The sequence below is a fragment of the Lingula anatina genome, chromosome 3 (assembly GCF_051362555.1).
Source record: "Lingula anatina isolate TDL-2025a chromosome 3, LinAna3.0, whole genome shotgun sequence".
In the NCBI taxonomy this organism is placed as follows: Eukaryota; Metazoa; Brachiopoda; class Lingulata; order Lingulida; family Lingulidae; genus Lingula; species Lingula anatina.
The window spans coordinates 31,463,484-31,488,298 of NC_141769.1; the positions used below are offsets into that span (position 1 = coordinate 31,463,484).

The 24,815-nt window shown below is 36.4% G+C and overlaps 3 protein-coding genes across 9 annotated transcripts in view; 1 reads left to right on the top strand and 2 right to left on the bottom strand.

The window, feature by feature from the left end:
• The window catches only part of LOC106175565 (laminin subunit alpha-1), a 29,880-nt gene extending 13,116 nt beyond the window's left edge, over nucleotides 1–16,764 (bottom strand). Inside the window, exons 1-22 of one of the 2 annotated variants that reach the window (XM_087009748.1) lie at nucleotides 16,611–16,764; nucleotides 15,204–16,101; nucleotides 14,362–14,562; nucleotides 13,998–14,118; nucleotides 13,238–13,408; nucleotides 10,241–10,402; nucleotides 9,854–9,966; nucleotides 9,240–9,455; nucleotides 8,797–8,946; nucleotides 7,579–7,714; nucleotides 6,849–7,043; nucleotides 5,771–5,883; nucleotides 5,241–5,415; nucleotides 4,742–4,891; nucleotides 4,313–4,441; nucleotides 3,789–3,912; nucleotides 3,441–3,583; nucleotides 2,941–3,166; nucleotides 2,374–2,626; nucleotides 1,662–1,784; nucleotides 1,093–1,209; nucleotides 388–607 (exon numbers count right to left, since the gene is read on the bottom strand). In XM_087009748.1, the coding sequence (XP_086865874.1) occupies nucleotides 388–607; nucleotides 1,093–1,209; nucleotides 1,662–1,784; nucleotides 2,374–2,626; nucleotides 2,941–3,166; nucleotides 3,441–3,583; nucleotides 3,789–3,912; nucleotides 4,313–4,441; nucleotides 4,742–4,891; nucleotides 5,241–5,415; nucleotides 5,771–5,883; nucleotides 6,849–7,043; nucleotides 7,579–7,714; nucleotides 8,797–8,946; nucleotides 9,240–9,455; nucleotides 9,854–9,966; nucleotides 10,241–10,402; nucleotides 13,238–13,408; nucleotides 13,998–14,118; nucleotides 14,362–14,562; nucleotides 15,204–15,932 (3,967 nt within the window). In that variant the 5' untranslated portion in view covers nucleotides 15,933–16,101; nucleotides 16,611–16,764. The remainder of the gene's footprint in view (nucleotides 1–387; nucleotides 608–1,092; nucleotides 1,210–1,661; nucleotides 1,785–2,373; nucleotides 2,627–2,940; nucleotides 3,167–3,440; nucleotides 3,584–3,788; nucleotides 3,913–4,312; nucleotides 4,442–4,741; nucleotides 4,892–5,240; nucleotides 5,416–5,770; nucleotides 5,884–6,848; nucleotides 7,044–7,578; nucleotides 7,715–8,796; nucleotides 8,947–9,239; nucleotides 9,456–9,853; nucleotides 9,967–10,240; nucleotides 10,403–13,237; nucleotides 13,409–13,997; nucleotides 14,119–14,361; nucleotides 14,563–15,203; nucleotides 16,102–16,610) is intronic. The other variant, XM_087009749.1, reaches the window with a different exon arrangement.
• Nucleotides 16,765–16,918: 154 nt separating this feature from the next.
• The window catches only part of LOC106175564 (E3 ubiquitin-protein ligase UBR4), a 78,511-nt gene continuing 70,614 nt past the window's right edge, over nucleotides 16,919–24,815 (top strand). For 5 of the 6 annotated variants that reach the window (XM_087009743.1, XM_087009745.1, XM_087009744.1 and 2 more), the window contains exons 1-8: nucleotides 16,920–17,101; nucleotides 17,874–17,977; nucleotides 18,256–18,359; nucleotides 18,819–18,948; nucleotides 19,206–19,334; nucleotides 19,790–20,051; nucleotides 20,376–20,539; nucleotides 24,662–24,744. In XM_087009743.1, coding sequence (XP_086865869.1) covers nucleotides 16,986–17,101; nucleotides 17,874–17,977; nucleotides 18,256–18,359; nucleotides 18,819–18,948; nucleotides 19,206–19,334; nucleotides 19,790–20,051; nucleotides 20,376–20,539; nucleotides 24,662–24,744 — 1,092 coding nt within the window. In that variant the 5' untranslated portion in view covers nucleotides 16,920–16,985. Of the gene's footprint in view, nucleotides 17,102–17,873; nucleotides 17,978–18,255; nucleotides 18,360–18,818; nucleotides 18,949–19,205; nucleotides 19,335–19,789; nucleotides 20,052–20,375; nucleotides 20,540–24,661; nucleotides 24,745–24,815 lie in introns of all 6 variants that reach the window. The other variant, XR_015333620.1, reaches the window with a different exon arrangement.
• On the bottom strand, nucleotides 20,827–23,907 carry LOC106175617 (tripartite motif-containing protein 2-like). The gene has a single exon (XM_013557705.2). The coding sequence runs from the start codon at nucleotides 23,492–23,494 to the stop codon at nucleotides 21,665–21,667; it is 1,830 nt and encodes a 609-aa protein (XP_013413159.2). The 5' UTR covers nucleotides 23,495–23,907; the 3' UTR covers nucleotides 20,827–21,664.

Here is a 24,815-nt window from a genome sequence, read left to right on the forward strand (position 1 = left end):
ATACAGGGCCTACAGTCATCTGAAGATATAACACAAGTGTACAGAACAGATACTCAGAGGTGTTGATTTAAAATGGCAAGGTAACTTTTTGCTATTGACATCCCATTTATCACACTGAAGCTGAAAGGTGGCAATTTTAATTTTTATCTTAATGAAAAAAAAATACTGAAGGTGTCTGTATGATTAACTAACTTGATTATCATCCTTTTAAGAAAATATATTGACAGAAAGAAAAGGATTTACAGGAAAAAAAACCCCTTAAAACATGTCAGAGATGGGTCCTCCAGTTTTCCTCTCAAATACAAAGCATACCAATGTCTCACCATAGCAACCTGCCTCCCATAGCAACTGCTGACCACATTGCCACAGCAACATAGTGAAACTCACCTGGAGAACCTGCCACTGCATCCCCATAAAAACCAGGCAAGCAAGTATCACACGTTGGCCCGGTCGTGCTGTGTATACATGTGCATGTGCCTGTCTCGCTGTCGCAAGGCTGGTTAGGTTCAGAGTGACCGTTGCACTGACAGGGAACACACTGGATGAAGGGGCCTCCGTTGGGGACCTGTCGTTTGTATCCTGGCGCACACTGCTCACAGAACTGACCCTGGACAGCACACAAAATACTGGTCAAACAATGCAGCAAAGATGTCAAATAGACAGACATAACTGGCAAAAATGAGGGAAGCACTGGCATGAAAACAGTTTAAAATGAAGCAATTACTGGAAATATACAGATACAGGTGATGGCTATATGTCCAGACAGTGTCTGTCCATAAAAAAAGCAACACCACAGTGGCCTGTGCATGGTTAAATATATTTCTATTAAAAAGAGTAGACTTTATTGACACAAATACCTATTACCTACCTACCTTCCCAAAAATTAACTTAATTTTTCATATAGACCATTTCATAAAATTTTCAACTTAAATATAAGCCATGAAATATGGAACAATTATCAACTGTTTATTTGCAAAGATTACTTCATATCAAAGTAATATAAATTTTATGTAAAAAAAAATTCATAGGTCAGACTTATGACTTGAGATATCTATAATTACATATTGTGGTTCAAAATAACAGATCTCTTACCATATAACCCTGTGGACAGGTGCAGTTTTCTATGTTGTTTAGTGGATTAAGTTGTGTCACTGTATTCACTGCAAATTCTAACTCCCCAAAGTACAATATGGCATGGGAATTATCAACCTGAAATAGCACAGGAATGAACCTCTTAGATATTCCCAAAATGAAACCTCAAAATGACATTCATAAAACTGGAATATATAATTTACTTCAACCAATCTTGGACATTTGGCAGGTGGTTTCTGTCTTTCAGTGCTCTACAATCGGTCAGTTTACTTTGACTCATATTGCAGACAAAGATATTACATTGCTATGCTTAGCTCTGCCCCCATTGCAGAGATAAGACTTACATTACTATGCTTAGCTCTGACCCATATGGCAGAGATAGGACTTACATTGCTATACTTAGCTCTGACCCATATGGCAGAGATAGGACTTACATTGCTATACTTAGCTCTGACCCATATGGCAGAGATAGGACTTACATTGCTATACTTAGCTCTGACCCATATGGCAGAGATAGGACTTACATTGCTATACTTAGCTCTGACCCATATGGCAGAGATAGGACTTACATTGCTATACTTAGCTCTGACCCATATGGCAGAGAGATCAGAAAGCACCTGTAACATTTGTTGATGGGAGGCCTGGGGACCATCTGTGGCATTTACTCTCCAGTGAGACTGGTGAAGTACCACCTGAAATGGAATGAGTCTTTGGTTATTTTTTTTGGTAAAAAAAAGACTACTGAAATCATGAACATATTGACTGCGGCATAAAAGATTTGTAAACTAATGAGAACTATCTCATTGGAGGGCAAAAAAGTGACATCTTAAAACAATCAGTATGTGTATTTTTCATAAATACAGCAAAGAAATTTTGCATAGTTTAAATCTATACCTCATCTTTTCTAGTTTCATTCCATTTTTACCATAACTAAGGCATGTGCAATATTTTGCATAGTGATCCTCCAGAATCCCAACCAAAACACTGCAAGGGAGGATTCTTCATCTTATGGACAGCAATTTAATTCAGACTGCCATTGCTTCAAAAATCAATTTACAATTCCATGAAATCATCAGACTTTTTCCAATAAGAGATTAACTCCCATATTAAAAGAAAATTTTGCATTCAGAAACTCAGTAGGGGTTTTGACCAAGGCCATAAACCTTCCTTTCAATCTACCCCTGTACTTAACACTCCATGCCACACCCATCTGGTTTTTACTAAACCCCTAGACCCCCCTGACAATTTGCCCCTGCAATGACCATGCCATACTACACCCACCTGATAAGAAGTCCTAACTGAACCAGGCATGCTGGGTAAATTGGTCACCAGCACGAAGTCAGTATAGGCACCAGCGAGAACCACATCCCCTGTGGTACTGTTGACAGGAGAGTCCAGTGTTGAGGAGGACAGATCCACAGAGAAGGTCTGGCCATAAGCACCCCTCTTGTCCCCCAGGTATTTGGGCGTGGCAGAGAAGTAAAGGTCGGGGAGACCAAGGTTGTTCCCAGTGTTGATGATCTGCACTGCTCGTCTGAAATTGTGGGAAATATTTATTGTCTTTTGAAATGTTATCATTTTTTTTGTTATTTGTAGAAAATGCTATCAAAATGTGATACAAAGTGTAAAAAAATATGCTGGTTTCCAATTACTCTAAATCCTTGAACTGTAACATTTCAAGAATGTCCTTTTATGGTGTAAAAAGAATGAGAAAATGAGCAAATCATAAATGCTTTTTTTTTCACCTGATGTTAATAGAATGACCGACTGACCGACCGACCAACCAACCAACCAACAAACCGACCAACCAATCAAAACAAATATGTTGTAACCAAAAGTGGAACCTACTGCAAGGGTACACCAAATATATACGGCCTGTTGGTAGGAACAGTGGTCCCAGTCTGGCTGACACCTGCCCAGCCATCCTCTGTGATAGAGTTGTCATTAACAGACCAGGTGTCACTGACAGTGGTCTTGTACCAGCCAGTGGCTGAGGAACAGGAGACAGTGTGACCAGAGCAGAAACATGGAATACACCCAGTGTCTGTGTCCCAGGTGCCAAGGCCATAGGATCCTGAAGTGGAGAGTAATTAATAATTAATTGGTTATTGTAGTTAATAATATATGGCGTATAAAATGTCATCAAATCAAATAAGTTATGTACCTTATGTATTCCACAAAACCATGAGTTATAGTGTTGCAAGTGGAAATTATTTTATGTCATTATAAGAAAAAGGTATACTCTTGTGACAATTACTTGGAAAAAAGAAGATTTTACTTCATTAAAAGAATAATTTAAAGTCTTTTGACAAAGGTCTAATAAAAATTCTAGGGAAAAAAGGGCTTACCAAACTGGCAGGTGTCACACTTGGTTCCCGAGGTAAGTGGTTTACACTGACAGGCACCTGTCCCATTGTTACATATACCCCCTGCACTGCCCTCCACATTACAACTACACGGAATACAGCCCACCTCTGACAGGGCATAGAAACTGAAAATAATATGGATCTTGAAGTATAGCTCCAATCTATGACAGGGCATATAATCTGAAATTAATATGTGTTTGAATATGCAGTGTCATCATTTTCCTTTACAGCTGTAAAGTTCTGTAAAGTTAAAGGTTCATATAAGTGGTCAGGCAACCTCATCCATCTGGACACTGTCCACTGTTATTAAGATATTAAACATTAACTCACCCGTCTAGACACTGGTCACAGATCAGTCCACCCACACCAGGCTTACATGGACACTGTCCACTGTCACTGCAGGAGTTGTTGAAAGAGTACACCAGATGGCACTGGCATCTCTGGCAACCATTGCCTATAATCAAACAAGGTCATACAATGATTTCTATCATCATCATTGCTATATTTTTTTCACAGAGTGTATAATGTGTCATAGGCAGGCATATGTTTGACAGAAAGAGAAATGAATTTCAAATACTTCAATAGACCCAATCTAATTGGAGTTTGAAATATCTTTTCTAAGAAAATTACTAACAGTGGGTTTCATCTACAAAATTTCAACATTTGACAACATGAGGAGCAATTTTTTAAAATATAAAAGGCAATTTTTTTCAAAGAGCAATTCCTCATAATAAAATGTGCATTGTGCATTGCAATAATCATTACACTTTGAATGGTTTTCAGAAAGTACATACGTAAATATTGTTTCTTGACATGTTCATAGACAAATTTTCATCTGTACAACCTTCCATTACCTGTGTACAAGCCATAGTGGTCAGCAATGCATGTGTCACACTTGGTTCCTGTGACATTAGTCTTACAGGTACACACCCCTGTCTCAGTACAAGATTCTGTCACAGATCCTGACACATCACAGCCACATGCTGAAACCAAATATACAACAGTCACTGTTAACTTAGTATGTTGTCTTTCAACAGGCAGTCCCTAGCAGAAATCTCTACACAAGTCCATACTTACATTTGCTCTTTATGTGAGCACATCTAGAACTGAGAAATCTCTTCTTTTCCTCTGGTTTCAAATTACTCCTTCATGGGGGAAAAAATCTGTCTTTACAAATTTATTTGAATATTTAGAAATTGCATGGCATTTAACCCATCTGCGGACACCCCATGCAAAACAGAAACCATCTTTTGGGGCAAAAAAAAAAAGTGAAAAGACCATACCTGTGCATCCATTACCACTGCTAAAGCCATAGTGATTGGCCAGGCACTGGTCACATGACCTGCCACCCACCCCAGGCTTGCAGACGCACTGTCCGCCATATGTGTTACAGTTTGTTCCAGGTACAGTGCCAGTGGGATTACACGAACAACCTGAAGATAGGCGAGAAATAAATATACATAAATACACAGGAAAATAAGCATCTATTATATCTGCAATGATATGTATATGCACTGAAAGTAAAGGATAGAGAATTGAGAAATAGCAACTAGTTTATTCTGATAAAATGTACTCAGAATGTCATAAACTCATTATGTGTACTTTTGTGATGTATTGCATTATTGATTCAAACTCAAAATATTTACAAAACCATCATAAATTGTATCCAAATTCAAATCATGTTACTGTTCACAATCAAGTTTTCTATTATTAACAGATAAAGCATACCTATTTCATATAGACAAAAAAAAAAAATCCTCATAAATTACAAAATGAACTCACCAACAGCTCCATTAAAAAGCTCAGCCATGAGAGAGTATTCATACAAGCCACAGTTAGAGTCAAGCTGCTGCTGAAATTCCATGTTTTTCACAGCCTCCATACACACAATGTAGGGCAGGGTATTGCTGCTGGTCTGATAAGTGGTCAGGTCGTCCAGCAGGGGCAAGACCATGATCTGTAAAACATCAAGGACTTTCCAATATACTCGATACTATAGGAAACATAGAAAATTCCTAGAAGATCTGTGCAGAACTTCCACTGCTGATATCATAGGGATCATTCTATCACAGTTTGTCACTGTATATAAAATTAAAAATAAAATACAGTCAGAATGTCTGCATATGAAAAGTAATTCAGTCAATAAATATTATCATTTTAGCTTAACATTTTAAAAGATTATATAATTCAGCTTTATTCTATATTGATAAGGCACACTGAACATCAGAAAACTAACTCTGACTACAAAGTATATACTGTGTGGAGGAGTATAATAACAAGGACTTGGGGTGAGATGTAATGAGCTAGCATACCACATCCAACTCCAGAGTCATCCCATTCAATGTGCTGTTGTCTTGTCCTAAAGCCAAGGCCAGTGTGTAGGTGGTACCAGCCTGTAGGCAGCCAGTGTCATAGGTCACAGTTTCTATAAAATATAACAGTGTATTAAATAACAGCACTTTTGGAAGTATATAATAATGATTGTGGCGATTTTTCAAAAAAGGCCACCAAGAACAGCTGTGATAATGCTGCTTCCTAAGTAATAACTATGCAATTAGAGTTTTCTTTATCTATAAATGTGTATACATCATTTAAATGATCTGAAAAGCTAACTTAAATCAACCTTAAAGCATTTCCCAACTATAATTTCTAATTATAAAAGATGTCTAAAATATGTTTTCTAAAAAAAAAAAAATAATAAAATAAAAAAAAAAAAAAAACCAAATGTTATTTGAGCATTGACACATAATCAAGAAATGTTGAAAGCCTTCTACCTGAAAATCACAAAACATTTTAGTTAAAAGAAGTATTCTCCTGAAAAACTAAAACAATAGTAAAATCAAACCCTGTTTGTGAGTCTCTGAAGCCACCCCCAATAATTGTCAGTCCCAAAGCCACACCCACAGATAGCTAGTCAATCCCAGAAGCCACACCCATAGATGTTAGTTTCTGAAGGAGCACCGGTAGTTAGTATAAAAAGTCTCGTATATAGGAAATCCATAAAGCCACACCCAAGTGAAGCCAGTCCTTAAACCACACACAATGACAGCCAGTTACTGATGTCCCACCCAATTTATCAACAGATTTCTGCCAATCCCTGAAGCTATTCCTACAGAAGATTTTACCCTTTAGATCAAATTATCATAAAAGGTCAATGCCTGAGGTCATTAAGAGAGAACCTTAGCCCTTACAAGCCACACAAGATAAAGTTCAACACAAGAAGATGATGAGAATATCAAATCCAGTCCAGCCATATTTCAACCCTTGTAGAAGCCACACCCACAAAAGCCACACCCAAAAAACTCCACCATTCCACAACACCCTAGCAACTTGAAACCACACCCAGAAAATGCCTAATCTCATGAAGCCACACCCCCCACTGTCACTCACGAGTCAAAATGGGCGGGAGAGCAGTGTCGTTGTATTGAGCCTGTACACACAGCCCCCCAAGGTCTGATGTGAACACCAGGTCCCCTGGGCAGTTCTGAAGGAAGGCAAACCCATTGGAACACTGGTAGAACTGCTGGCAATTGTACGGATGTGGGTAACGATTACCATCCGGTCTGCCATCACATGTGAAAAACACTGTAATTTCAATCCATATGATAATAAAATGTTGACATATGATATATATATTTTTTTTTATTTGTCAGAGTGCGATGACATACACTAGAATTTTTTACACAAAATTATTTAAAAATTGACCAAAAAAGTCCCTGCATTGTCAGCAAGGTTCGTGCTAAGGCGACCAGCAGTGACTGAGCTGGGAACCAACTACCTGGTCAAAAAAAGCTAGTACATTTGCTTTGGAACATTGTCAATGGCTAACATTTCAATCACTTTGTTAGAAATTGGGATCCATATTATGAAAGTGCATCAGGGAGTCTTAAATGTGTCAAAAGGGCCATGAAAGTCTACATTTGAACTGTTAATTCCATCTGTTTCCCCCTGTTATTTATTTGTTAAAAACAACACATCCAAATGTGTATAAAAGCATAATGTTAACAACTGCATGCAATTATTTTTAGTCCCAGCCTTGCGACATAATGCATATACATTCCAATAAATGATTTTAAAAAGCTGTTTTCAATGAGATTAGAATAACAACATTTTGTCTCACCTCTTCCAGAAGTGGACATAATTGCCTCTCCATACTGCAGAACTTGCCCAGAGCTGTAACTCTGCCCTGCACATGTATAAGCAGAACCACCCACAGGGGTCAAGGTCACTTGAGCAGACGGCCAACTGGTATCACTCTGAAGAAAACAAAATTAATGAATATAGCTAAATATATATAAAAACACACAAGAACATGATGAAGATGAAAAAAAGTTACAGTATTCATAAAAATATTACACTTCTTTTCTGCAACTTCAAAGAGAAAATAAATCGTAAAATATCTAGACTCGCCCTTCAAAAAATCGACGAAAACCGGAAGTGCGTGTTTTTTGCACTGTTTTTCCTGTCATTGCCCATCGTAAACACTGTGTTGTCAAGTAAAACGAAGTGTCTGATACAAAGTATCAAACGCGGCATTCACGTGCTTGCTTGCGATGCATTCAGTACACTTTGTTTACACTGACAAGTCGAGGTCAGGAATGCACAATGTTTTTCTATGTAATTACGCAGTTTCAATTTTGATTAGTGAATTTTCTTTTATCTGCATGGTCATTTTCCGAACATTTGTATGAACCACGAAATATTTCTCATCGGAAAATCACCCAGCAGCTTTCCAAGTAGAAGCGAGTGACGTCATGAGGCACTTCCGGTTTTCGTCAAGATCTTGAAGGGATTAGCGTTACGGTTTGCTGCACATTTAAAGCGTTCTGTCTCAAAATGTACTCAACTGCTTGGATTGAAATTTACAGAACTTATTCTTCACATGATATCACACATATGTGCTTAATTTGAGAGCTTTAGCTGTTATATGTTTTCTACAGTGCCCATTCAAAATTGAAAAAGAGCTATTTTCCGTCGATTTCTTGAAGGGCAAGTCTACGTAATACATGGATGAAAGGCATTTTTCTGAATATTACAATGTATGACATTCACAAAAGGTTGTTATCCAATGCTTCTCTAAGCAGAAATAGCAGAAGATCCTTCCGTTTAGTTCTGGCACTGATATGACCAATAGAATGATTTTCTAATTTTCTATTAAAAGAAGAAATACTACAGTAGTCCACACATGTGGAAAGGGTCTTTCAAGGTCCTCCCAGAGTAGAAATGCATCAGCCACTGACTAAATGGTGAATATTAAACCTACGCACTGTAACCACTACCTCAACATGACATTAGTACAGTAGTACAGAGAAGACTGTTATATCAGTAATCAGCTTACTTTGTATCTAAGCAGTATATCATAGCGCTGTGTTCTGGGAACTTGTATCTGAAACTGTACGAAACTGTTGACCTGTAGCACCACAGTGCCTCTGCCACTGAAATCTGAGCCTGGCATATTCCCTCCTGAGGCCTCCTTCACCACTGCACTCTGTAATTATATAATATGTAATATAACTACATAAGCCTTCATTCTTGACTGTTGCCATGTTTACTGTTGTTGGTTATTGGCATAAGAAAAGACACGATTTTGGGTTGTATTAAAGAAGATGACTTGATGGCATTATGATGATGGGTCTATAAAAAACAGACATATCACAAAGCATTTTCCAAGTGAAAGTCATTTAATCTGATATGTTGCTACAGTAATTATGCTGATAACCCATACTTTTCTATTTAAAAATCCACTTTAGAACACATTTAATTTAAAATTTGCAAACATACAGCAGGTAAAAGAGCAGATTCAGCTTCATAAAAGAAGTAGCCCAGCTTTGGCACATTGTATCCTGTGATGGGCGTTCCACAGTCTCGACCAATCAGAGATCTCCTACACCAGCAGTTGCCATTGGCAACACAGACAGAACTTGTTGATGCTCCAGGAAGACAGTCACATGACTGGCAGCCGCTTGGGTTGGACACAGTCAGATTGAAGAAACCAGGCTGAAAGGGTCAATGGCTTCATTATATTTCATAAAATAACTATAACAGTGCTATTAGCAGAAAAAGCTTGTTCAGTACTAAAAATTAAAATTAAAATTACAAATATTTCATGAAATGTATACAATCCTCCATTCTGTGACATGGACAGACACTGATGGTGACAAAATGCATGTTCCTGTACTTTTAAGAAATAAATCTATAGATATAAGATATGAAAGTTGTCTGTTGCTCTAAAATCTGTTTTCGCTGTTTTATTCAGTTATTAATCATTCAGATTAATGTTTATAATCAAATACACAATACCTGTCAGTGGTATCCCACTACAGTAACTCCTATCTGTACAGATATTTAATCATTAATTTTCCTCACAGTAAATACAGCAATATGATACCACTCACCTTACATTCACTGCACCTCTGACCTTGTGTGTTCTGCTTGCATACACATACTCCAGTGTCTTTGTTACAGAAATTGATGGAACCAAGGGATCCCACAGGGTCACAGTTACAGGCTGTAAAATAGCAGTCAGTTTGAATTTAACAATTTTATTCCATGCACTGAGTCATATTTAGTTACAACATGTATATATATATCAGTTACATCTATTTTCTATAATTTCCAAATCCAAAATAAAATCAGCATAAAAGTTAAACTTAACCACTTTGCACCAATCATGAAATTAATGAGGGCTGCCATGTGTCAAAAGACCCAAAACTTCTTCGAAGTTGTTCATACAGTACAGCTTAAAGCTTTCTCAAAAACATTCATTAATTCTCTGTAAGTACCCTGACATCCATCAGGGTTAGCTGCCTGGAAGTTCCAGTACCCATCCCTACACTGGTCGCATGTCCGTCCCATTACATGTGCTTTACACGAGCATTGCCCTGTGTCGCTGTTGCAGACGTAACCACTACTGGCAAGGGTCCCATCTCGATTGCAATCACATTCTGAAATTCATATCATTTGTACATGAGACATAATTTCATCAAAATATATTCTTCAATAAAATGTCTGCAGTTGAAACTTTATCTTTTTTTTTTTGCTCAAATATAATGCTGTACATTGCCCAGAGTAGAAAGTTATGAAATTGACTTATAAATGTAAGACTGCATATGGTAGATAGTGATGTTTCTACTCCACTACTACCAACATTTTTTGGCATTTTCAATTAAAAAATAAGTACAACAAGAAGGCACTGGGGCGCATATTCTGACAACAAGTTCTGTGATTGCTAAGTAGAGCATTATTGTTTAAAATATTCAGACTACATTATCATCAATATTCAGAATTAAACATTACAACAGAGGGCAATGTAGTTTAAGACAAAATTCAAGGATAGGTCTAGAATTATGTACTGTATTACTACTGTATATAGTGTTTGAAAAAAATTGAAACGGTGTCCTTGAGAAAAAAGCTCCAAAAGTGTACTCAAAATTCATGTTCATGGAGCCAGCATGTCTCTCCCCTAATATGCATTCAAATAGAAGACAATAAATCATTTCATATGTGACTCTATAACTGAGGATGATCAAATTTAATGTTAAAAGGGAAAGATGAATTAGTAATGCGATGTATAAAAGTAAACATTCAATAGATATCCAATAGATGACAACCCACATGTTTCTGGAAGGCACTGCATAAACATTTTATCTAATATAAGAAATACCAAGCCATAACATGTGCTCTATGTTGATTTAATATTATAATAATATGTACAATATCTCCATTATTCATCTGTAAACACATAAAACTCAACCACATCATGGCATACTAACAGCAAAATGAGTAATTCACACAAAGTTCTGTAAACAATTGCTCAAACAGAAGGGTGGAGTAATTTTGCAGATGCTACCGCAATATCACAATACATTAATAATTATTTGTACTGTTTTCTGAATTGTTAAAAATCTATGAAATCTAGGCTTGGTAGGTAATCATGAGGGACAAAATCTATAAATCAATATGTACTAAGAATCTGATTTTGTGCTGACTATCTTATGTCATTTGGCCTCCTTCCACCACATAACGCACGCAACTAGTTTTCTGATTACAGACATGCATATTTTATTTCAACTGCACAAGCAGACTACATGGGAAAATTGCATATAATTGATCAAGATTTATAAAAAGAAAAAAAAATCCATTGTTCTGGAATGAAATATTTTGAAAAAAAAATGGCATGTCAAGTTAACTTTGTACTAGAAAAGTCATTGATTTATGATTAACATTTAAATTTAAATATGCGTCATGTACCAACAGTTCAAACTTCAGATTGTAACCAAATAACTATGACTTTCAAACCCTACAGCTGTCTGGAAACATTTATGTCTCCCTTCTAGAAAAAAAAAACCTATACAGGTTTGGGTATAAAAATTCTTGAAAACAGTCCTTTATTCACTGTGCTGCACCATGCTGATTGGTTTATGTGAATAATTAATACCAGCAAATGCCAAATGTGATTACTTCTTAGCCTTTCCTGGCTTAGTTCTGTTTTGGAGCTACACAATTTGTTTGATGAAAATTTATCTAATTCTTGCCAAGAATTTCCACTTTATATTTTTTTATCATTTGAATCAGTTATTTTCTACACCACTAATGTTACTACTACATGAGTTTTTTTAAGTATCTGTAGCATGCACCACAGACTGAGAATTACAAATGTTTAAACTGTTATTATTTAGAATCCAGACTTTGGCATTCAGAATGATTGAATTCAGTTCTTCCCATTACACAACATGTGGCATTTAAAAATTAATATCAATATTTCCATTGGCATCTTAAAATCAAGTTTCTCTATCTTTAAGCAAATTCTATCAACTAATTTCCAAGCAGAGATTATCGAGCTGTTCTTGTTTCAGTCCACCTTTACTGATGATATGCTGGTGTTCCACATTCACTCTACAAACACCACATGTGAAAAGAACACAGATAGCTGCTGCATTAATGACAGGCACTTCAACATCACCATGGTTTTCAATGGGACAGCTGAGTGGTGACTAATCAGATTTCATGTGCTTGGTGGTCCAATTACATAATCAGTTACTGGTAAAGATTATGTCAGTGCTGATTTTAAAATTTCAAGTGCAGGAATTCATGTCTTTATGTGCCACTTCATGGATTCAGATGAAGTGTTTCACACACACACTTGAAAAAAATAAAAAACAAATTGCTTTCTTTACACCAAAGCTACCTAATTATTTATCTGTGACCCAACCCATCCAAATTCTCAATACAATTTATAAATTATGCAATTAGTGGTAGAATTTTGTAAAACCTAAATCAATATTGAAAACAAACATGCCAAAGGTGATCTTTTTTGAAAATGTGGACCTTTTTGTCCCCTTAGTATAAAAAACTTGAAATATGAAATATATATGTTGTAGAACCTAGATCAAATTTTGATTAAGAGAGGACTTTTTCTGAACCCCCTAACCCCTTGTCCATGGACCATATCACATCTTCTAGAATGTGAATCTTCTACATCTTCTTGACTGATATACTGGTTTTATGTGAAAATTAGGCTATTTTTGAATCATAATATTTCTTTATATATATATACTTTTTTTACATAGCATGGTAATTGTGTTCTTAGGTGCTTGCTTTTTCATGTAAAGTCTACTAAATGTTTTTAATGGATTTTAGACTAAAAATAAATGTATTATCATTATTATTCAATGTTGAAAATTAAGTACATGATTATTGTAGGGGACTATATATGTCAGGTATTTCTACACAGAAGAAAATAAAAAAATTACTTCACACTAATTTCCAGACTATCTTACCTTTACAAACCCAAGCCACTCCAGGTATGTCTGAGACATTGGCCTTGTAATGGTTACTAATACACTGGTCACACTTGTGTCCTGTGCTGTTATAGCCACAGTTGTCACATATTCCGTACCCCACTCCTGAGTCATAATGGCACGATTCGGCATGGGCATTACAGCCACACTCTGAAATATGGGTAAGTTGACTTAGTAATGTGGTAGATATCTTATACATTGCACATAGGTTTCATTGTGTACTTAAAATTTAATCATAAATAATCATTGATAATACTTTGCTGTTTTTAAGAAAAGGGTACAGGTTTTATCATCAACTTTCAGACAAGACCTTAATAATAACTGGTCAGAAATTTATTGTATTCTTAACTGATCCATCACACTAATTCTTCACAATTTTTTAAAAAATGCACAATATTAAAGTATATTTGGTATAAACTTAACAACCCATTTATATCATTCTACTGATCAAGCAAATAATTTAGGTTCGGGCTGATGCCAAATAAAGCTTGCATAATGATTTCAATTTCCATTCTAAGAGCTGTGTAATTTAAATGGCTCATTATATCCTTTTGGTAATATTCAAAATAAACCCAAGATTAACATATATATATATATATTGTGTGAAGCATCAATTTATTAACATCTGATTTTTTTTTTTTGGGGGGGGGGTTAAAATACAACACCCAAATATTTGCTTGGATTTCCAGATAAATTTATAAGGCTTTTATTTTTACTAGAAAGTGATAACCATGCTCACCTTGACAAGCATTTATCTGGTCTCCAACGGCAGCCTGCCACGACCTGTTGTTGTATAGGGGGAGACACTGGTCACAGTTGACGCCCATTGTGTTGTGCTGGCATACACACTCTGCTTGATTCTGAATATAATAAACAGGTTATTAATTTCAAAATAAAAATGGCACCTTGGATATTGATAGATTTTATACGTGTAAGTTTTTTTTTTTCATTTTACATTTTTCATTATGGCTTTGATTTGAGTTGTATATTTCAAAATGATAAATATATATATTACTTACACATTTCAAAGTTGGCCTACTAGTACTTTTCCGGACAGGCAGAAAAACATGGGCAGACTAAGTATCACAAACCAATCTACTTACTGGTCCTGTGCATTCTGCAGCATGTCCGAAACATGCGCACTGACCGCGGATATCAATGTTGCTGACAGCGAAGTACGAGCTACTGGGTGTGGAGTCTGCGGGAATTAGAAACCGGAGTCGTATGGAATACGCTGTGTAGTGGCTCTGGGATGCAGAGGTGAAGAACTGGGATGACCAGTCCCTGAGAGGATGGTAAATGACCTGAAACACAGCAATATAAAGTATGGTTAAAAATAAAATAGGGCTTTGGTATGTAACTAAGTTTACATATTTATTGTACTTCTTGAATAGACATTGGTAAAAGATCTGAAAGTGACAATGTCTTATATTTTTAACATAATATACAGTTTTCATTAGGTTTAGAACCCATTGGATAAAAGTGAGGAAAATGAAGGTTATTTCAATGTCATTATGTGAAGACCAATAAAGACATTTTTTAATTCAAATTAATATCCCATAATGTAACTTAAATAGCTGATACATCTGTTATCATCTATCTCTTCACCTCAAGTAAACTGGTTAAAATTTTTGTGCCCACTTTTCAACTAAAACATCAAGGTACATAATAACATATTCTTTGGTTCTAGACTGAATCTATCAATAGTTTTTGAGCAAAATAGACTATAGCACAAAAACTGCATGCAAATTGCTTTCTAAATCTGGTGCACTTATACCAAAGAAGTTTAAAGATACTGTTAGCAAGGAAAAAATTAACAAATTTCATTTTTCAGATTTTTCTGGGATTCTGTTGAAATCAGAAATCTGCAAAAAACAAGTTGTTGTGATAAAAAAAAAAAATGCCAAATTAAAGTACATGTAAAACTATACGATAAAAACCTCACCTCCTGTAAGTTAGAGTCCTGTAACTGTGTAATTGTATCCCCTGCGTAGTACCCCTGATAACAGATGGGATTGGTGGGTCCTGTCCGTACCGGCCCCCCTGGGACCTGGCTGTGTAACCACACATATTTACTACAGTCCTGGGCATAGTAACGCCAAGTTCTCCAGCTGTCCGAGTTCGCATGGTCTTTGACTTCGATCACCGTGGCTTTGGGTCTCGCATCCGAAAGCTCCCCTGCAGGAATGTGCGGACTCACAAATGTCATCACGATCTTTGTTATGAGAAATCGATCCCCTAGGTTGATCTCAATCCATTCTAGGACAGGGTCTCCGTTGGGGTCGGAGACTGAGTTTTGAGACTGCCAGTACGTGGAGTCAACAGGACTGATAACTAATTCCACTCCAGAGTTGACCTGTTGCGTATCATATAAATAAGGGTTGGCTGGGTGGGAGGAGCTACCAGCTGAGCTGCATACATATACAGTGGGGTCATTTGTGCTGGTAAGTTTGGTATAGTTGGTGGCAGTTGGGATGCCACATGTGGATCTCCCAGCTACAGTGCGGTTTGAGTATGTGCCATCTGCTATACCTGAGAGAAGGTTCACTAAGGCTGGATAACATGCACTATTGGAACATGGCTGCTGACTCCATATACAAGGGAGTAAAATGAATATAAAAAATAAACAGATTTCCTTTTTACATGTGTGGCACTTGTGATTTGATAAATACATGTTTGTGTATTTTCTTCAGCAAATCATGGAATGATTTGTCACATTCACTTTTGTTTCAGTTTTGATCTTTTTTTTTTCTTTAGAAATCACCCTGGTAGAGTCATCTTCTCTGTACTTCAGCTTCCCATATTTGCTGCTTTACATCTAATCCATGTCACACATGAGGAACCTAAAGCATAAAGATAATGTGCAGTTTAATTCGACATCATGCTTCCATTTAATGTGACATTATTCACCTCATAAGGCAGGCACTGAATTCAATAGATATGTTTTCTGATTTCATTACATGCCTGAAATGCGTTCCTACAATTCACAGAGTAGTAAACATCAATAAGGCATAAAATGAACAAAAAAGACACACAAGACAATTTAATTAATAATAATTTTAAGTCAACACACTGCCTCTCAAACTAAAACATCTATTCATAAAAAGTTTTCCTCAACACTTGCACTTTAAAATGAAATATATTACATCCTAGTTTAAAAAGGCAGAAACAACATACCAAATCCGCGTGCATGACCTTTTTAAATATCCACTGTGTATTTTAAAGTCAAAACAGAAGCAGCCGTGAAATTCAGCTAATTTCAAAAGATGCGGGCACTTGTTAAGAGTCAGTTATCTAACAAAACTTTCCCCACAATTATTTTCCTCCATCAGATAACCGGTGTTGTACTTACACTCTCTTGAATCCTTTATCTGTGACTTTTGCGTGATTTCATTACACTGCATTTCAGTGAACGCCCTTATCCCGTAAATAATTGAACACACAACAACGAGTGACAGTGACATGCATCGATTTTTGTTTGTAGTGCTGACCTACTTAACGATTTTCAAACTGAGGCACAACTTCCGCTTACATCCATTTTAGAGAATAACGCGATGATGCTTATTGTATGATATTGTTTTTCAGCTGAAATATATGAGTAATATTATGATTTATCATCTTAATTTTTCATTTGGATCTTAATTAAATATTATTACAGGAAGTTTGTAAAGTATTTATCGTTTTCATTTCCGGGGTATCTTCTCTCATTGCTACACAACTTTCGAAAATGGCAGGAAGTGCAGAGGTAGACTGGTCATCTTGTGTAAAACCTCTGCTACCTGCGTCTAATTCAAGTTTTATCCCAGCTGAAATACCAGATGTAGTAGAATTCATTCTAAAGAGGTAAGGAATGCCATACATGGGTTTATATATTTTGAGATTGCTGCAAAATTTGACCGTTTTCATTCGTGCTGCACCCAGTCTCAGCAAGGAGACAATGTAATTGATAAAAATAGATTAGATCTATGACTTTGCTATTTTGACTCAAAAATGCATTGGTTATCAACCTTTGATCATTCATTTTTTCCTGTGATTGTGATGCAACAGAAATAGTTATCGATCAATAACATCTTTCTTTTGATGGCTGTTTTGTAATTTTAATTTGTATTTTATTTTTTTTTATTTTACTTTATTTTACAATGACTTTACATATGCTTAACTTATTTTTTGCATGACGTTTTGCCCAGTGGCATGACATAATAAAATGATATAATGTCTCATGGCTAACATAACATAGAACTAAATCTCACCAGTTTATCATTCATATATAATTTGATTTTTTATAATCAAAAAGCATGCTGAATTGTACCCAAACCCAGATGTTTAGTCTCATCCCACTCTTGCCATATTATTAATACTCTTTAGAGTATGCATTACATAATCCATATGTCAGCAAAGTGTGTATGGCATACATCAGTATGGAACTCCATTGAATGTCACATACACCTCGCTATGGAATAGCCTACTACTTGAATTATCGCATGGTGTCAATAACCGAAAAAATAGAGTGGCATTACTCACATTCATGCATGGTTTTAGTGGGTGCAAGGTGCACCATATGTGGATTCTTTGTTATCAACATGGTTTTCCTAAAAATACATAATCTCTGCTGTAGTTTCAGTGATTCCCAGCTGTTGACACATGATGAAGAATATGAAGGTTTCTATTCTTCCTATGTGGCCCTTGCATGCCACTATCTCAGTGCCAATGCTGGGGAAAGTAAGTGTTTTAATTTTATAATATGTGTCAAGTGGATGTTAATTTGAAATGTATGGTCCTTTCAAATAATGCCTAGAATACTGTTTGGGGCTTGCTATATATTATGCAAAGGGCGTATTTAAACATTTGAGGTGTTAACACACACTTTGAAAAGTAACTAGACTTTTAAATAACTGATTTAAGGAGGTAATCCTTTGACATTATATTTTTTTCAAATAAACTGCTGTTTGCTGTCATATTATTGAAGTTTATAAAAAGACATGTTATTTTTTTTCAAGTCCCAAAGAGCAACCTCTCCAGCACCCTAACAGCCTGCAAGATCCTGCTGAATTTCTTGTTGGCAAGACTGCAGGACAGAAATGAGAACTGCACCATATCACAGGTAAACCACAGAAAAATTTATTTGGAATAATGGAAAAGTTTTTCATAAATTAATAATAATATGGTTGTTGAACATGAAGTATATCTTTCTCACTATTGTTAGCTTATGGCCAACATGCCTTTGAACATCAAACTGATGTGCATTATTATGTGACTTAACTACCAAGCTGATGTATAAATTTGCTCATAAATATTGTTATATAACACTTTGTTAAATTTGCCCCCCCCCCCCCCAAAGAAAATGACAAAATAATTTGTAAATCTAATTGGCATTTCATTCAAATATTGAAGAAAACTGTAAGAGACACTGCTGTGCTATTTTTTTACTCTGTTACTTTTGCATAAAGCATTCAATTTATCAAATACCAAAAGTATTGAAAAGATTTGATATTGAGCCACAATATGAAGGTATTCTCTATATCACAATATTTCAGTTTATATATGTATTCATTGTCAATAGAAGTACCTGATGATCCTGATATCTGGGCTATGCAAGGGAACGGCCAGTTTGCCCAAATCTGACCTCTTGACCTTTACGGCCATGTTGAAGTCGGCCAAGCTGCCACCCCACATTAGGCCGGAGGACAAAGGTATGGAGAATGTGCTTATATCTGTGATAACTGGGCTGTCAGTTATGTTTTTCTACTTGAAATTACATTGAATGATATACATTGTACAGCAACTAAGATTTGCCACAAGATTGTAATGTAATTGAGAAAATTAACAATTACCAAAAAAATGATTTTGTTCCTTTTTATGTCAGTAACAATGCTTATAAGCATTTCACAAGCATTCAATACCAATGTGAAAAAATCTCAAGTGCATCATCATCATCATGTTATTACAGAGGGAACAGAAGAGGTTGCTGCCTCGTCACAAGTGGAGTTGAAGCGCCCCAGACTGGACACTGGGGTGAACATCTTTGACCATCTGACCTCAGTATTTGATGACACTGGACAGATAGGACAGGGCCAAGGTGAGCTGTGTAAAATTTTTGATAATACACTGTCACCTGAGGGATATATGCCAGAATACCTCTAGCTTAAGCTCGAGATGTTTGTTGTATATCTAGAGCTGTGGCAGTGCATTATTTGACATACATACTGAGAGAAAAAAACTGAATAAAGCGTATATCATCACAGTCACAGTCATGTGACATCTGTATTGTAATGTAGTATGCATAATTTATTTATGTTAATGGAACTGTGTGAATAGAGTAACATATTGACTTATTTTGTCACTTACTGGTCCTTGGATCCTATTGCAGCTTTTATGTCCCTTCGGGATATACATGATCAGCTCTCATTTAGTGATGCATTCTCATTTTGTTACTTGCCCCAATTTATGGATGTAACTATATTCTCATTTAATGATGTGATTTTATTCTATAATTTGACCCGATTTATGCACAAGTTCTCCTTATCTCCCCAGGTCCAGTGGAGAGTATGACCAGTGATGGCGACATGACCATCTCTCACATCCCAGATCCTACTGAGGACACCAGGAAGATCTTTGCAGCCAAGAACTGTATCGCCCTGCAGCAGTTACACGGAGGGCCAATCCTGGTAGAAGCCTGCACCAAGCTGGTCTACGTTGCCAGATACAGGCTGAGGTATGAGGATGCCATTGGAGGGACTCACAAAGGATTTGTGTTCCCTGGACTTGTCAGCGAGGCCAACTCTGTGAAATTGGCGTAAGTTTGGGTTTTGTCTGTATCGTGCTTTTTCTGTTCTGTTTATATATCTGTACAGGTCAATAATACATACAGTATGCGTAGACTGGGATGGAAAGGGACTGGGCCATAGTTGAAAATTGATTGGAGATTTGATAAAGCCATTGTGTCACAATTTTGAAGAAGACTAAGGGAGGGGAAATTGGGTTAAGAAGAATAATAGCTCTTTAAATAGGGGTTCGAACTGGCTTAATCACGTAACTGATACAGATAAAGTTGTATTTAATTTTTTTCCTTCTTCTCCAGCTCAGCATAACTTTTATATAATTTTCCCTTTCTCTCCAGCCTTCAGTCTCTGTCCAATGACCTGTCCTTCATCCTTCGGGCCTTCTCCCTGCCCATACTGGAGCCACTGACCACTGACCGACTGGACAGCATAGTGAAAGTGGTCATGACATGCCTGTATACTGCACTAACCGTGGCTGCAGCTGGGAGCATCATGAATTTAGGTGGGTTTTAGTATGGTTAGAGCTGTAGTGTGCATTTATATATACTGGCCAAAAAAAGAAACACAAGTTTTTTTTATATCTGTGGTTTTTATATACTTTGTTGTACAATATTGTAGCATAAATTGTATTATAATGTTCAGTAACATGTATACCCTCCCGTGGCTGCAACTAGAACTATCCTCCTCATGGACCCTACCAGACCTCGTATGATTATTTTATTTATTTATTTATTTATTTTCAAATATTGTTTCTGAATCAATGTTTTGTGCTGCTTGGTGTGTGTATATTTGGCAGCTTTTCTTTTCAACAAATTTAATTAAATGATTAAAACGCAATGAAATTAGTATATCTTGAAGAAGTTATGTACTTTTGAAAATTTTATTTAGTTTGTTCTCAATAACTGAGTATAGGTAGCTTCTGAGTAGGCTTACATTGTGGCTAGCTTCTAAAATTGTAGACAGATAAAACAAGAAAAGAAGCACAACTAAGCCAGCTGAATCTTAGTAACCTAATATTAAGCAAAAAATTGTTTTTTTTTTCTCTTTTTGTAAATGGTGCCGGGGGGGGGGCATATGATTTTTGAGTTCACCTCGATATTATATTATCAAACAGTATCTTCTTTGCTTAAGTAAAATTTGCTTTCTTGGCTTTGTTTGATAAAAAGGCAGTTTTAACTTTACACTTTGGTTATTGACTAAATGTTCAGTAGCAAGAAGATCTATACAGTGGTTATTATGGACAAGTTTTAAGAGGTGGACTCGGGGTATTGTCAGATAATGCATCTCATTGATAGGCCAAGTACAAGGATGGATGACGTATTAATTACATCAATAACATTGAAAAATACCTCCCCCCCTCCCAAACAACCCTCCTCAGTTGGAGGCATAGTAATCAATGACATGCCATCAACATTCTTAGTGTCTTTTAAAGTTATTTTAAAGTATATAGCATTATAGAAATTCTTAGAGCTCAGCATTGCAATATATATGCTGTCAATCTTAGACTTAAAGTCGAATAGTTAGTATTGTATGTCATGGAATGTCTTTCTTAGCAGGTTCTCTAACCTTTCATGCTGAACATTGTAACCTTAAAGACTAGTATAGCAATCAGTAAATGATGAGTCTTTTATAAGTACTGAAAGGTCTTCACCATGCCCTTTTCCTCTGCCACCACCAGCTGGCCAGCAGGGTTGATTGCTAATGCTGCTGGATACTTTAACCCATCATCCTTAGTGGCAAGGTATCTGATAAACTGTCCCTGTGGACTCAGTGCCACTATCCTGTGGTTACCCCAGTCAGCAATGAAAATGTGGCCATGGCTATCTGTGCAGACTCCGTAAGGACACCATAGCTGACCGTCACCACTGCCTTGTGTGCCATACTGGTACAGCTGATCACCACTAGGTGTCACCACATGTACACAGTTATTGTCTAAATCTGATATCACAATGTTATCATTCACCTTGTTCACTGCAATATACTGCGAGTCTGCACACACAGTGAGTGGAATAGTGTTCAAGAGCAGCCCACTATCTGCATGGAAGGTGAAGAGAGATTTTGTTTCAATTAAGGGGTTGTCGCAAATGATCACTTGACCTTTGGTGCCCAATGTAATTCCATGGGGCAGCTCCAGTTGTCCCAGACCCATAGTTGTCAGCTGCTGACCTCTGGTGGAGTACACTTTGACACATTTGTCACCCTGTGATGTTACATACAGGTGACCAGCCTGTGAGACAGTCACATCAAATGGACTTTGTAGCTTTATGTCAAACTTGAATTGCCCTTCATGTGTGAATACCACTGTTCTGTTATTTCTTTTCATTCTATCCACAATAAACACATGTTGCTCATCTACAGCCAACCCTGTTATGGACATATTTCTTGTATCATCTTTTTGTTTAGCACTGAAGGAATGCACACATTCTGCCTTCTCTAGGAAAACAGGAGGTTCTGTCACTGATTTTGGATTAATTTCCAGTGGAGCTAATGGAAGTTCCAACTGCACTGCCACCTGCCCTAACATGGCTTCCAGTCCAACAGTAGATATGTTGCCAGGACAGTAGGATACCTGTGCTGGTGTATCTAGAGTCGGAAATGGCATTTTCTCTATCGCTGTCAGTCTCTCTGTCAGAGCTTTTGTTTGAATCATGATATCAGAGTCAGAACCATTTGTGATAAGTTCTTGGGCAAAATTGTAGGCACTTTGCAAGGAGGCACAGTGATTTTCAAGGATGTCCTTGTTTGCCTTCTTCTGCTTTTTTCTGATGTCATAGGCAGAATTTACCTCTGATATCAGTGTTTGTTCTTTCTGGTCAACTAATCTACGGATATTTTGAGCCTGTTTTTTGATATTGTTGATGGAGGCTTCCCTGATGTGAAAGTCCTGTAGTTCACTAGCTGTGATCTTGATAGCTGCTTCTTTGAACGTGTCCTGTTTTGACAGTGTTTTTTCAAGGGCAGTTTTAATCTTTGTACGCTTACTAATTGCAGCTTTTTCAACTGTCACAATACCGTGTCTGTAGTGCTCTGCTATCGCGCAGTCTCCACACACAGTGCTATCATCATCTTCACAATAGTATTTCAGTTCATTTGTAGGATGTTTCTCACATTTGATCATCATTTCTTGTATGCCATGTGCCACTCCATGTTCATCAGGTTCTTTCATTATAGATGACCTGGAGACTTCATGTTGCTGACTCAAAAGTTCTTTTGCCTTTTGAACACGGAAATCTTTTTTCAGTTTCACGAGTCCTTCTTTTGGGAATTTTGTCGTTTTTCTACAAAGGGGGCATGGAAAGGTCTTGCCCCAAGTCACTGCTCCCGTAGCGTGATTAGATATACATCCATAGCAAAATGTATGGTGGCAAGGCAATACACGGGGGTCCTCATACTCTCCCAGACAGATGCTACATGTCAAGAGATTATCCGTGAAAGCTGCAACCAGGGCCTCGGCCATTTTGTCATATCAGAGCACAAGCAAGCTTTCAGTGAATAGTTCAACAGTAAAATAAATGAAAGGTATCGTGTGTACTCTTTAAAGGTGTGATAACAGACGATCATGTGATGGTGGCACTAAAAATACATATGAAGTATATTAGGCAATAAGTGATAACATGCTCTCTGTTTGATATGGTTGTAAGTACACATGGCTATCTCTCCTACTCATTTACTGCTACAGAGATTTTTAGTGTCTCTTAATTTGATAATGTGCTCTTAACAAGTTACTGAGTAAACATATTAAAGAATTGTTGGAATATTTTATTCTTTTCTAAAATCCTGAAGTAAAATTTTAATTTTTGGCAATTATCAAACATAATAGCTCTTTTACTGTTATATGATATAGATTTACCTTTCCTACCTAACAGGGGGAATTTGAATTAGTGTTGTAAGAGAATTAATTTAAGAACACTGTATGGTTGTTTTAAAATAGCAATGAAAATCAGTCTATACCAAGTTGGTTTTTTCTCAGACTGCATTCATGACATATAATGTGCTTGCATTTTGCCCCTCCTTGATAAAGAGTTGATAAAACTTGTCCATTGTTTATAATCTCATCATGTGCTAGTCAGGTGATAAGATCATAAAATTTTAGGATTTTTTTTACTACAAGGTGATAAATAGATCTCTTTCCTTCATTGCTGGGATTAGAAGTGACCAATATAAGAAATGAAAACAACCCTTAGATTTGTGAAAGTTATATGAAGTGAGGGTTTCCTGTATTGTATATAATTCATTACTAATTTATCTCAAATTAAGCGCACATATCAAAGGATAAACCAAATTAGTCACTCAGCCAAAAAAAAAAAAAAAAAATTAAAACGCATCTTTCTTAGATTTTGAATCTTTTTTATTAATTTGGCATTAGAATGATCATTTTATTGATAAATAGAACATCAATGTCCCTGCATTCTGATAACAAAATGAACAAAAATATTTGGTTATTATTGTTACTGAGTAATAATTTAGATTTGATTAATGAGTTGGATTTTATTTTTTCAAATTTTTACCATCTTTCTTGTCATAATGCCATACAACCAGTTTTTTTTTTTTTTTTTTTTTTTTTGCTTACATATTTTGTTAAAAGTCGGTATATATAGCAGCATTGATGTCTTGTTTTATATAGCTGCCTCTGCCCAAGTGAAAGGTGCCACTGCCACCAAGGAAGAAGACTTTGACACATACGCAGTGGGCATTGTCCAGAAAAGTGTAAGTACTCTGGGATAAGAAAGTTAATATCATTCAAACTAAATTTAGAAGGAATATTTTTAGTTGGAGGC